General features: G+C 36.2%; 2 protein-coding genes across 6 annotated transcripts in view; both read right to left on the bottom strand.

Moving 5' to 3' along the window:
* The window catches only part of LOC126720715 (uncharacterized), a 30,685-nt gene that overhangs the window by 2,225 nt on the left and 14,475 nt on the right, over nucleotides 1-13,985 (bottom strand). The window lies entirely within an intron of this gene.
* On the bottom strand, nucleotides 312-8,358 carry LOC126720714 (disease resistance protein RPV1-like). Of its 4 annotated transcripts, none has more exons than XR_007653617.1 (9): nucleotides 8,089-8,358; nucleotides 7,683-7,895; nucleotides 7,052-7,546; nucleotides 4,369-5,461; nucleotides 2,711-2,986; nucleotides 1,868-2,524; nucleotides 1,239-1,796; nucleotides 509-589; nucleotides 312-377 (listed from the first exon to the last, which is right to left on the bottom strand). XR_007653617.1 is itself a non-coding variant. In XM_050423475.1 (7 exons), the coding sequence occupies exons 2-7, from the start codon at nucleotides 7,874-7,876 to the stop codon at nucleotides 1,254-1,256; spliced, it is 3,258 nt and encodes a 1,085-aa protein (XP_050279432.1). In that variant the 5' UTR covers nucleotides 7,877-7,884; nucleotides 8,089-8,357; the 3' UTR covers nucleotides 629-1,253. The 4 variants fall into 4 exon arrangements, 1 of the variants encoding a protein (XP_050279432.1); XR_007653616.1 differs by having other exon boundaries at nucleotides 7,683-7,905; XR_007653615.1 differs by having other exon boundaries at nucleotides 7,683-7,884; nucleotides 8,089-8,357.

The raw sequence follows: 13,985 nt of genomic DNA on the forward strand, positions 1-13,985 counted from the left end.
ATTCTTGCAACTCATTAAATATGACCTTTCCATCAAAAGTTTGCTTTATTGATGTTACACTGAGAAATCAAAGTGCACAAGATGGTTTCCTACATATCCTTACAAATTTGGCAAATTGGAACAGACAAATTAAATGTACAAATTAAGGAGCATGGATAAATATGTCATTACCATGTTGTGGATTCATCAAGAAGACCCCAAAATTTCTAAGAAAACAGTGACATAATCCTCCAGAAGTAGATGCAATTACATCAATAAGCAATACCACATTATTTACCTGATGTGATGCACTATGGGACCTCTGACACACACTCCTAGTCCTGGACTCTTTTCTCAATTGCTCGTCATAGTCTCTCTTCTTTAGAATCAGAAAGAACCTGTAACATTCAGACCATTATAAATTACAAAGGGAACCACAACCTCCGTAAATTCGCTGAATTTCTATCTCAGATATGCATCAAGTAGCAACAAGAAAACACATAAAACTGTACTTCTTATTGACTTTTACCTCATATGCACATTGGAGTTTCTTAAAGGATTCGCTTGCTTGTGAACTTCCCATATTTTTGTCAGGATGCACAAGCATAGCCTGCAAAAATAATTGTCAAAGGGAAAGCTTATAAAAATACAATTAAAAGAAAAATGCATGGTCAGTGTATAGATATGGTGACCGGCTTTGAACTCCAGAAATATTAAAAGTTAATAATTAATTTGTTCAATTACTAGGATAATACTACTTTTGGCCATAGGAATCGTCAGGCACCTTAACTCTATTAAACATTTCAAATCCACTAACCATCAGATATTTTCTTAAAAAATAGTTGGTTGAGTTGAAGAGGAGGGGACAAACTCTATGCTAAACTGCTTGCCAAATTAGGACTGAAAGATCTACATTAGCAAAATCCTTTGAGAAATGTAATGGGTTAGGCTTGAGAATGTATTTCCTATCTAGATCATATTCTAAACTGCTTGCCTAATGTTTTACTAATTATTATGCTTCTTGTAAGTGATGATGATGCAGAGGCTTAGACAACTGGCAATAAACTCATGGTGGAATCCAAGGTTAATTTTCAGGAACTCAAAAAGTATAGGGTGATTGGGATTGCTTGCACATGGTGAAACAAAAAAAGAAAAAGAAAAATGACAGGGAATTACTTGACAGTGACGAAACCAGATGTATAGTTAGAAAGAAAATAGGATTGGGCATTAACATGAAGAATGTTTGAGTTGGCCATTACCAGTGAATTAAGAGGTTAATCCCTTCTCAACTTCTCAATCAAACATTGTGCATTTGTTCGGCTGAACTCGTCTACATCTTGCTCATATACCAAACTGACCCCACATTCCCACACTTGAAAGGCAAAGTCATCGGTCTCAAATATTACCTTAATCTGACTGCATTCACCATTCCCAACAGTAGCAAACCAATTATCACGAGACAAATACAGTAGCCAAATGCTGTCCTGGTTCCTTTCCGCACAACGCATCGTCCCAAACAAAAGTTTAGAGACATGGTTATTCTGAGAAGTATCACCAAGGGCTATCACACAAGCTCTAACGTCAATTGTTTCCCATATACTAGCTGATACTGATGCACAGAGGGCAAATCCCATCCATTTACAATTACACCAATTCGAAGGCAGCTCTATGCTTATTGAATTCCCCCCGCTTTGATGAGTTAAACAAGACGGAATGTCTAATCCGTGAATAATTATTTGAAATTCAGTTATAGATTCACCCTCATCCTCTTTGCTTTTGGTAGAAGTTTCATTAACAGTTTTTCGACAAAGGAGTCCCTGTACCCAAAACACAACTACGGCTGTAGTTAACTGTAATTTAACAATTCAAGAGAGATAGTAGAGATTACCTGTAGGTAACGGTATAATATTGTAGATGCCACTACACCACTGCTCTCATTGTATGGAAACCACTGGCAGTAAGGTTGTAACAAGCTACTCCGTTTGACTAGTGCTGGTGACGGCTTTAGAGAATAACAAGATTGAGCATCTATATATCTTACAGTTGATGGAAGCCTTGGCAACAGTTTTAGTCTTTTGCATCCGGAAATAATGAGGTTTTCAAGAGACCTCAAATTATCCATGTTGCATGGAAGAAATTTGAGATTACTACAGTAACTTAGATCAAATAAAGTAAGAGCAGTCAAATACTTGATCGATGAGGGTGCTAGTTTCTTAATAGCAGTCCTACCCATATAGAGTTCTGATAGGCTTTTCATAATTCCAGTAAATTTTGGAAGGGAACTGATTTTTGAGCAACCAGATAGTCTAATAGTCGTAAGAGACTGCATTTCAGCAGACATGCTGGGAAGATTGGTAAGAGATTCACAGTACCTCAGATCTAAATACTTAAGCCTGCTAAGTTGTCCAATAGATGGGTGGATCTCAACCAAATTACTGCACCAACAAAGCTTTAGTTCCACAAGTCTTGGAACCCCAGAAAAATCAGGTGTCCTAATAAGGTTTGTGGAAGAACTAAGATCAATGAACTCTAACTTTCCTAAACGCTGTTACAAAAAACAAAGCTTCCATTAAAAATAGAATTTAATTTAATAAGCAAAGAATTCTTTTTAATTAAAACAACTTTATGAATGAAAAGAGGAAGCTCAAATACGCCAGGAGCGTATTGTAGCTACACTCAGAGAAAATAGAAATAATAAATAATAGAAAATCAAGTAAAAGAACAAAATTACCTTTTCTCCTTCCCAAAGATATTCAAACTTGCTCTTGTACAAGCGAAGATGAACAAGCTCCTTTGGTTGGAAACTAGATGGCAAACATTTTAAAGAACTGCAACTCAATGAAAGATACTTCAGGCTATTTGGAGCAAAATCGAGAACATTCGGGGTGTTGAAACCATTAATAATCAGCAATCTAAGATTAGACATCTTCGAAAAAACTTCAGGAAATTCTTCAGATTTGAAATTCCCTTTCCAAAATAAGGCTATGGCTTGAATTGCTTCTGATGCCTAAAAATTTCAAAAGTAAAGGACGTTCACATCAACTCATGCAAAATAGCATAAAGGCCAAATTTTGCCTAACCAACCCAAAAAATGACCCACGTCAACTTATGCATACATTGTGAAAAAATGTATTTTTGCTACGATACTTGTGCAAATATACACAAGCACTATTGTTTTGCATTTCTTTTTCTTTTTTTTTCTTTCTTATATTCTTCTGCTTTGGGGATTTAAACGTTAGAGATCACGGACACACCAAGAAGTATCCAGTCTTGGTATCAACGCCAGAACAGGTCATTGTTTGTAGTAGCGTTTGTGGAAAACGCAGTAATAGATCGCAAGAAAAACACAGCTTTAGACCGGCCTTTTAGTAGTGTAGTCAAAATGACACAAGTTTTATATTGAGTTAAATCCGTAAAGGAAAAAAAAATTCTGAGTTTTCCATATATGTAACCTTTCTAAAAGTTATTTAATTTTTGCTTTACCCTCTTCTCCACTAGGAGGGCCCAACTTTAAATTTAATAAATAGAAAAAAAGTAAAATGTACTACATATTACCATTTGGCATTGTTATTTTGTGTAAAAAAGAGAAAATTAAATGAAAATGCAAGAGAATTGGTATTTGGCTTTGCATTTTTAAGAAAATTACATTTTTATAATAAGAGAAAAGGTGTGTTTTCAAATCTCAGCTCATAAAAATTGCATTTTTATGATGCAATTTTTCATATCAAAAAATACTTTTCACATATTTTACTAGACACTTAATTTCATTTTTTTAAAACACGTTTCCAAAAACACAACTAAAATTTTCAAAAAACTAAGTCAAACGGATGATAAGAGTCCCATTAGTAACTAATAGATTGTAGTACAAAATCTTATTTTAAAATTTTTTTTTCCCTTATTAATCTCTTTAAAACTCATACATTAAAACTAGAAAGGTGCACTTTTACCTTTTAGAAATTCAGGACCAAGAGAAGAAATATTAAGAGATTACAATATTACTTTAAAAGCAATGAAATAAATAAATAAAGAAATAAAGCCTGCGGTTTTATATATATATAAAAAAAAAAAAAAAAATGTTAAGATAGCTTTTTGTTCTAGGTAGTAACCAAGAAATGAAAGATTGGTTGATTACATCAAGAAATATGAATTCAATTTTATAAACAATTACAAAGATTTTTTTTTTTTTCAAAATATAAGAAATATTCATTGACAATATTTTATCATGGTAAATAAATGTTTAATTCTTTATTTTGCTACTAAAATACTTAGATAATCACTTACCTACTGGAATTTTTTTTTAAAGAACTAATTTATTAAACAAAATTATGTCACTATACCTACTTAATCTCATTTTCTGAAATAAAATTATAGCATTGTCATTGTTCTTACCATATCATTCTCCAATACACAAAGTAAGTCCTCATTAAGCCACAATCTACTCTGCTTTCCAAGCTTTCCACCTGATTCTAGACGAATAATTTTTGCACCCATTTCAGCTAGTAGATCATGCATCCCCAAACGGCCATTGCCATCTATGGTTAGAAGAGATTTTTCCAAAAGAACACTTATACCAATTCTTGCATCAAAACCACAATTCTCTAATATCTGTATTACTATATCTTTTGTCTGCCCTCTAAAGAAACATGCAATATCTAAAAAGATCTCCTTCCACATTTCCTCTAGTCCATCGTAACTTATTTTAAGTATATCAAATATTTCTCCTTTAGTATTTTTAAAACTATCCAATGCACTTTTCCATTCATCTATCGTTCTTCCAACCAAAAAGGGGCCCAAAGTAATAAGAGCTAATGGAAGGCCATTAGCATATTCTACAACTTTATGGGAGAGTTGCATATAACCTTCTTTGGGTTGCTCCATTTTGAAGGCTTTCAAACAAAAAAGTTTTGAAGCTTCATCATTATTTAACAATTCAGGCTTATATCTTTTAAGAACTCCATGTTGGACCAACACATGTTCATCTCTAGTTGTTATAATGATCCAACTCCCCAATCCAAACCAGTCCCGCTCTCCTGCCAGTTTTTCTAATTGATCCAATTGGTTGACATCATCTATAACAAGTAGAACTTTTCTATGACATATCCTTTTCTTAATCATGTCAACTCCTTCATAAACATTCCTTATATTTATATTTTTGTCCTCCAAAATGTCTGCAAGAAGTTGTTGTTGTAATCGATGCAAACCGTGTTTTTTTGAATCTTCCCTAACATTAGCAATGAAGCTAGAAGCTTCAAAATGACTATGAAACTCATCATAAACAACTCTAGCAAGAGTTGTCTTTCCTATTCCCCCCATACCATAAACTCCTATCATGCAAACATCATTCTTAAAACCTAAATATGAAGGGATCAATTTTGCCACCTGAGATTCTATTCCTATGAAGTTTTTGCTAATGCTTGAGGACTTTGAACTCAATTTCTCCATCATCTCTTCCACAATGTGTTGGATAAATTCTGATTCATGCCTACAAAGAAAAGAGAAAATATTAACATGTTGGTCCAAACCAATTATAAAATCATCCTTTTCACAATGTTTAGGATAAATTCTGACTCATGCTTGTGAACAAGATAGAAAATAATTACATGATTGTCCAAACACAATTATAAAACCATAGGGAAGGAAGAAAAATATTAGGCAAGAATACTCCTTTCTCAAACGCATGTGAATAGCTCAAGCAACATGGATAGAAGTAGAACTGCTCATATAAGAATTGCATATTATATTAGTTATACTTATTTCAACCGGACAAATTCAGAGCTATAGTTTTCATTATACTTAGTTCAAATATATCCATCAAATTTTTAGGTTGCTTGAGTACAAAAAATAAAAGTAGTGCCAACACAAAGGAAGTTTTTACCTTTTGAGTCAAAGCCCAACAGCCCAAATTATGATTTTTCCCCCCTTGAGAGAAGGTGTTCTTTGAATTTCTATTTAGCCACTAATATCATTATAAACTACTACAAGCTCCACTTCTTCAAAACTATGTAAACTTTTTTTTACCGAATAAAATTATGTAAAAAATTTATTTGTGAATAAAATGGACAAAATGAGCTATGAGGATTTTATTTAACCCAAAACAATGATTGGGCAAAAACTAAATCCTTTAAAAAAGCACTTATATGACCAACGTAAACTTAATCCAATTTGAAATTTGGCAGAAGGTAATTTTGGGTTTTTGAAGCATCACATTCAGTTTTTAAAAGTATTATAAACAAGGAAGCCAAAACTATACTGGTATCGGCCATTAAATCAGTATAGTACTTCTCAAAAATGTACTAAATAAAATTCCATTCTATACTGGCCTACACTAGTTAAATCGGAGATTTTTAGGGTGTTTAGCCAATATAGATATTTTGGACTATATGATAAAAAAAAATTTAAATTAAAAGGAAAAAAAAATATATATATGACTATATGATAAAAAAAAAAATTAAATTAAAAGGAAAAAAAAAATATATATATATATATAAATATTATTTTAGATAATACATTGAGTTAAAGTACTTAGGCCAATATTTTAGCTTATAAAATATTTGGATTTTAAATTATATGTTGATAAACATATATATAAATAAATGCACACATACATTCCACCAAAATAAAAATTTTGTGAACTAAATTGTGAAATAGCCAAACCACAAAGCATAAATTGTAATTTTCCCCAAAAAAAATAACAATAATGAAAATAATAGACAATCTTAATAAATTTATAATTCAAAGAAAGTTATGTCCTCAAATCAAGTAGTTCCTTTTTAATTATTGCCAAGGAGTGTTTCCAAAATCGGAAAGCAGTGGTCACAATTATTTATTTATTTATTTAAAAAGCAGGGGTCACAAACTATTTCTAATAAAACAACAAAATCTTAACTAGTAAGTAATATTCAATCCACGCATATAATGTTACGTTCTATCCATCTATCTATCTATCTATCTACCTACCTACCTACCTATCTATATATATATATATATATATATATATATATATACTTCATGATATATGAAAAAACACTAACCGTTTAAATATCAAAAGAAATATATTTGTTATGAAAATTACCTATCTTGTAGATGCCAACCAGATAGATTGGTCACTTCTCTCAAAGCATCTCTCCATATTTCCACTTTCTTTATGTTTTCTGTGAAACGGTTTTCGTGTTCACTAAAGGCCTCTCCAAAAGTTCCTGTCTGTTTTCGTAAGTTAGATGGATCCACATCATAAAAAACTGGCCAAACCATCAGTCCTGTCTCTCTCATGCATCTAACGATCTTTGTGAGTTCATCCAAGCACCATGTAGAAAATGCATAGTTTCTTGAGAAAATAACGATAGCAAATTTTGATTCTTCTATTGCTTTCAAGAGCTCTGGCGAAATAGGTTTTCCTCTCTCAAGTTCTTCATCATCCCTAAAGGTCAAAATGCCTTTCCGTTGCAAAGCAGCATATAGATGATCAGTAAAACCTCTACGAGTGTCCACACCTCTAAAACTAAGAAACACCTCGTATTTCCATTGTGGTGTTGAAAAAGGAGATGGTGATGACATTGAGGCGCCCTGACTGCTCATGGAAATAGTCAAAAATATACTAGAAAATGTTAAACCATTTTAAATGAAGAGAAAATATTCATGTTGAAGATCCATACTCCATAATTGTAGCTTTTTTCTTTTTTTTTAAGAGGGTGCTGACAACAAACCTTGATTCTTCTTTTTCTTTTACGAGCTCTGGCGAAATAGATTTCCCTCTCTCAATTTCTTCATTGTTCCTAAAAAAACAAACGCCCATCCATCGCCAAACAACAAGTACAAGTTCTACAAAACATTTTCTAAAACTCTGCTGAGGTGTTGAAGAAGAAGAGGATGATGACGACGAGGCTCCTTGAGTACTCATGGAAACCGCTGGAAATATACTTAGTAAATCTTGAATTATAATTTAGATAACAAACAAAAAAGTACATTGAATTAAAACTGAGGAGAAATAAAAATTAATAGGAAAGTAAATTAAGGAAGAAAAAAACAATTTGGTATGGATTTTTCATTTCAAGGAAAAAATTAAAGCAAATAAATAAAAGGGATGAATATGTATGAAAAATGACAACTTACAGGTGTGGGAATTGAAATTACAGTAGTAGTGATTGCAATGCTTGAAACAAAGCTGGATTCAATTCCTATTAGATAATTGCCTCTTCAATAAAGGATTGGACTCTGTTCTTTCTTTCTCCGTGTGCGTTCACAATTTCACATCCCCTGTATTTTGCTAAGACAACAACTCTTTTCTGGGCTAGTCTCAACTCTAAACTCTCAACTACCTTTCCCCATTAATTTCCTAGTGCTGCCACAAGTCATTGATTCCTGACTTTCCTAATTCTTTGCTTTATTTTTTTTTTTATTATTATTTAAATCAATAGATGAGTACATGGTCGTTTCGTGGTAACCAGCTATGTTTCTACGAAGCTCTGTTTAAATAAATAAATTTACTTTTAATTCAGATGTGATGGGTGGTGGGGCTGAACGAAAGATTCCCATTTACAAGGAAGTTTCCTCCTGAGCACGCGCCCCTTACTTTCCTAATTCTTTGCTTTATTTTTTTTATTATTATTATTTAAATCAAAAGATGAGTACACGGTCGTTTCGTGGTAACAAGCTATGATTCTAAAAAGCTCTGTTTAAATAAATAAATTTCCTTTTAATTCAGATGTGGTGGGGAGTGGGGCTGTATGAAAGATTCCCATTTACAAGGAAGTTTCCACATGGTCTTCTCATTAAGATAAGTAACCAGGTTTTTTTTTTTTTTTACAAGGTAGAATTTTTATTCTAACTTAATTTAAGTGTATATATATATATATATATATATATATGTAAAACTTCCTTTTGAAGACTTGAACTCCGCCCTTTCCTTCCATATCCCACAAACACTTATTCTTGTGTAGTAACCATCGCACTAAAAATGCATAGTGATGTGGTAAGCAGCTATAATTGTACGAAGATTTGTTTAAATAAATAAATTTCCTTTTAATTCAGATGTGGTAGGTGGTGGGGTTGTATGAAAGATTTCCATTTGAAAATTAGATTTTTATATTTATTTAGACTATTTTAGTTCGTTTTTCTACTTTTATTAATTTAATACATTTATATATGTACGGATATTGGGCCCAGAAGTTCGTTTTCTGTTTATATATTGGGCCTGTGGCCCAATCCAAGGACAAGGGTTTATCCGAGAAAGAGATATCTTTGTCAGAAGAGGCTGCGTTAGTAAATAGAGAGATCAATCTTGGTCATAACAGTTCAAGGGGTGGGCCGAGGATAAGTACATCCTCGGCTAACCAATGCCAAGGTCCGAAAAGATTGCTTATCGTCCCAGGTAACGTTCCAAAAAGTTCCATGGGTGCGGATATGTATTATAGTGACATCAGACAGGGAGAAATCCTAAAAATATCTTAGGAAAAAGCTGCTGCCTCCACATTAAATGCACTGCAGCTAACTCTCTGACCGCATTAATGTGGAGGTGATACTTGAACAGTAGATTTCAGCCTTACAACTATTGCATGAGGACTTATGGGAAGAGCTAATGGGACAAGTATCAAAACCAATCATCTAGCATGCACGTGGAAAGTGAAGATGAAAAGGAGAGACAGTATAAAAGAAAAAGGAGGACACTGAAAGAAGGGATCGGAAAAGAGAGAGAAAATTATTGTAGCATCAAGAACTGATTTTGTAATCAAATCTGATAAAAATATATAAGAATAGATCTCTTCGGACTTTGTCGAGGACAATTTTCCTCATTATAAACCTGTCCATTTACATCTTTATGTCTGATAAACCTACTTTTTTGTTTGTCTAATTCATTAGAGCCTAGTTTTCCAACTCATTCTCTACAAATTCATTGTTTTGGGTTTTTTGGACCTTAGTCCATCTACCGTTGGGCTAGGAACTCAAATTCGGTCCTTACAATTGGCGCCGTCTGTGGGGAATTACTGGTGTGATAGTGAGTTTGACATTCAACTATGGTAGGTTCAGGTTCAAACCAAGCAGAATCCATGGGGTCTCAACGTCAAGATCACTTCCGTGAACTTAAGTAAAGGAGAGACTGGGAGGGGAGTGTACGTACTACCCATACTAGTAAGAGCCAATTTTCGGGGTGGCAGCCATCTCTCCTAGGAGAAAGATACCAAAGCCATGCAGAAGGAAATTGATCACCTAAAGAGAAGCTTGAGCCATGAACGGCGAAAGCAAGCTCCATCCAATTCTAACTTCTCTTCCGATGATGAAGAGGATGGCAGCTATAGGTGCAGATTAAGGACTCCTCCTAGCGAGTCTTTCTCATATGACGAGGACTATTATCATGAACGCAGAAACAGAAATTCATCCTCGATAGGCCTGGGAAACAACGCTATGAGTAAAACACTCTACCAAATTTCCAAGTCACCTTTCACGCGTTGGATTGAGGGAGGGAGACTTCCTCAGCGGTTCACTCAGCCCACATTCACAATGTACAATAGTGGAATAGACCCTGTGGAGCATGTCAACCACTTCAATCAAAAAATGGCTATACACTCCAAGAACGAGGCCTTGATGTGCAAAGTATTTCCATCCAGTTTAGGGCTTGTGGTGATGAGGTGGTTTGATAGTCTGAGAGCAACTTCCATTGATTCCTTTAAGGAACTCACTCAGGTGTTTGGATCCCGCTTTATTACGTGCAGCAGGGTTCCTCGACCTTTAGCTTCCGTGTTGTCTCTGTCCATGAAAGAAGGAAAAACCCTGAAAACATATTCGGACAGATATTGGGAGATGTTCAACAAGATAGATGGTGATTTTGATGATGTAGCTATCAGCACATTCAAGCTCGGCCTACCTGCTGAGCATGGCTTAAGGAAATCTTTGACTGGGAAGCCTATTATCAGTGTACGCTAGCTCATTGATCAGATTGACAAGTATAAGAGGGTTGAAGAGGACCAACAGTAAGGCAAGGGAAAAGGCAAGGTTATCCCTCAAGAGAGGAGGGATTTCAGGTCGGACCGTTACAACAATAATAGACCCCGGAAGGATTTTGCTGGGAAATTTGAGCTTGCAGCTCCTCAAGCGATTAACGTTGTGTTTAGAGAACCGGTGCATCAGGTTTTGGAGAAGATAAAAAACGAGCCATACTTCAAGTGGTTGAACAGAATGAGTGGAGACCCTTTGAGGCGCAACTAAAGCCTTCATTGCCAATACCACCAAGAGAGGAGACAAACCACCGAGGACTGTAGAATACTATGGAACCATCTAGAGCAACTGGTCAAGGAAGGGAAGTTGCAACAATTTCTGTACCGGCCCCACGGACAAGGAGACCAATCAAGGTCAGGGGCTCTAAGGAATACTCCTTCAAGGCCCCCGCTAGGTACCATCAATGTCATTTTTGCTATGCTTGGGAGAACTGATTCTCACCTTTCCAGGGTAATGTCTGTAACTAGGCTACCACCCGAGGACTCTCACTCTCAGCCGAAGAAAGCTAGGATAGAGGTCTGACCACCATTGAGTTTCTCGGACGAAGACAAAATTGAAACCATCAAACCACATGATGACGCTTTGGTAGTTACCCTCAGAATAGTAGGTATGACGTTAAGAGAGTAATGGTAGATTAGGGCAGTTGTGTAGAAGTCATGTACCTTAACTTGTATAAGGGATTGGACTTAAAGCTTGAAGATCTGACAGTCTATGATTCACCTTTGGTAAGTTTTGATGGGAAAGTTTTTATTCTAAGAGGTCAGATTAGGATGCCCATTCAGGCTGGCTCAGAGGTGGTGGAAGTAAACTTCATTGGGGTAGACGCATACTCACCCTACACAGCTATTGTGGCCAGACCATGGCTCCATAACCTAAGAGCTGTTTCTTCAACTCTGCATTATAAAGTGAAGTACCCATCAGGAGACCAAATTGAAGAGCTAATAGGGGACCAATCAATAGCTAGGCAATGCCTTGTGTCTACAATTTTGCATCAGCCAGCAATTGAGTCCTCAGCTTCTGTTGAGGGTGGCTTATAGTAGTCAAAGTCTCCGGTATTAACCGTGAAGGGGCCAGCCAAGGACGCCAAATGTGAAGATTTAGAGAAATTTACTGTAAGTGGTGATCCGGAGAAGTTTTTTCAGGTTGGAGCTTAGCTACCACCTCAAGAGAAAGAGGAGTTGGTGGAATTCCTCAAGAGGAACGTTGACGTATTCGCTTGGAATGCTTACGAAGCTCCAGGGGTGGATCCAAACTTCATTTGTCATCATTTGAACGTCAACCCGTCCATCGTCCCCAAAAAGCAACCACCTCGACACTCATCTAAGGATCATTCTGATGCCGTCAAAGACGAGGTGATGAAGCTTAAGCAAGCTGGGGCTATTAAAGAAGAGTTCTACCCTGAATGGTTGGCCAATATTGTGGTGGTGAAGAAGAAAAATGGAAAATGACGAGTATGTGTGGACTTCACAGATTTGAACAAAGTATGTCCGAAAGACCCTTTTCTCATGCCTTGAATTGACTAGGTAGTAGATGCCACTGTAGGTCATCCTCAGATGAGCTTTTTGGATGCCTTTCAAGGATACTATCAAATACCTCTAGCTGTGGACGATCAAGAGATGACAGCTTTTGTCACACCTTTGGGAATTACCGTTACAAAGTGATGCCCTTTGGTTTGAAAAATGTAGGTGCTACTTACCAGAGGATCATGACCAAGATGTTTGAGCCATAACTAGGGAAAAACATTGAGATTTATATCGATGATATGGTTGTAAAGAGCAAGGCAGAGTCCGAGCATAACCTCGGGAATATTTTTGCTATCTTGAGAAGACATAAGCTACGACTTAATGCTTCCAAATGTTCTTTTGGTGTCGGATTAGGGAAGTTCCTAGGCTACATGGTCACACATCGTGGAATTAAAGTCAACCCCGACTAGATTAAGGCAATCAACAATCTACGACCACCTCAGAATCCCAAAAAGGTCCATAAGCTTATAGGAATGATCGCTGCCCTAAACCGGTTCATTTCCCGATCAGCAGACAGCTGTAGGCCATTCTTTTAGTTGTTAAACAAGTGGAAGGGGTTCGAATGGACCGAGGAATGTGTATAGGCTTTCCAATAGTTGAAAGAATATCTGTCTCGACCACCCATCATGTCCAAACTCGAGGTGGATGAGGTTTTGTTTGCTTACATCGCAGTAGCCTCCCACGCGATGAGTTTGGTGCTAATACAAGTTGATAATGCTGTACAGAGGCCGATTTATTATGTGAGCAAGTCACTACATGAGGATGAGATTCGTTACTTACCACTGGAGAAGGCCATCATGGTAGTGGTGCATGCCACATGTAAGCTCCCCCACTATTTCCAATCACACACGGTTGTTGTTCTAATCCAACTCTCACTCAGATCTCTACTTCGGAGTGCTGACTATACAAGGAGAATTACAAAGTGGGGTACGATCCTAAAGGCCTTTGATATCAAATACATGCCACCTCTATTAAGGGTCAGGTCCTCACCAACCTGGTGGCCAAGTTTGTTGAAACCTCACTAGAAGAGAAAACAAGGGAACAAAACATGGATGAAAAATCAATTAGTATGATTTCCCTACAAGAACCTCTGTCCTGGAAGGTCTACATTGATGGTACAATGAATCATAGAGGATTTGGAGTGGGGCTAGTGATGGTATCCCCGGAAAGGATCACAATCAGGAAATCCTTGAGATTGGGCTTCTCAGCCACCAACAATGAAGCTCTACTAGTAGGGATGGCCATGATTCAAAAAATGGGTGGAAAAGCAGTGTGTTCTCTGATTTGAGGTTGGTTGTAGGTCAAGTTCAGGGAGAGTTGGAAGCCAGAGATCCCAGGATGCAGGAATACTTGAACCAGGTTAGGCATTTATAGTCTGGGTTTGAGTATTTCAATTTATCACAAATTCCTAGAAATAAAAATACACATGCGGACTCCCTTGCCACACTGGCAACATCCTCGGCACAAAGTTTTACCTTGAGTAATCCTTGTGGA

This window comes from Quercus robur, chromosome 4 (genome assembly GCF_932294415.1).
Source record: "Quercus robur chromosome 4, dhQueRobu3.1, whole genome shotgun sequence".
NCBI lineage: Eukaryota > Viridiplantae > Streptophyta > Magnoliopsida > Fagales > Fagaceae > Quercus > Quercus robur.

What these genes read in the sequence shown, in the direction of transcription:
- LOC126720714 (XM_050423475.1), bottom strand. Translation starts at nt 7,876, where the DNA reads ATGAGTACTCAAGGAGCCTCGTCGTCATCATCCTCTTCTTCTTCAACA. An exon ending in GGTTGGCATCTACAAGATAG is followed by an intron (nt 5,462 to 7,051) that starts GTAATTTTCATA and finishes TTTTCTTTGTAG; the next exon opens with GCATGAATCAGAATTTATCC. An exon ending in GTGTATTGGAGAATGATATG is followed by an intron (nt 2,987 to 4,368) that starts GTAAGAACAATG and finishes TGAAATTTTTAG; the next exon opens with GCATCAGAAGCAATTCAAGC.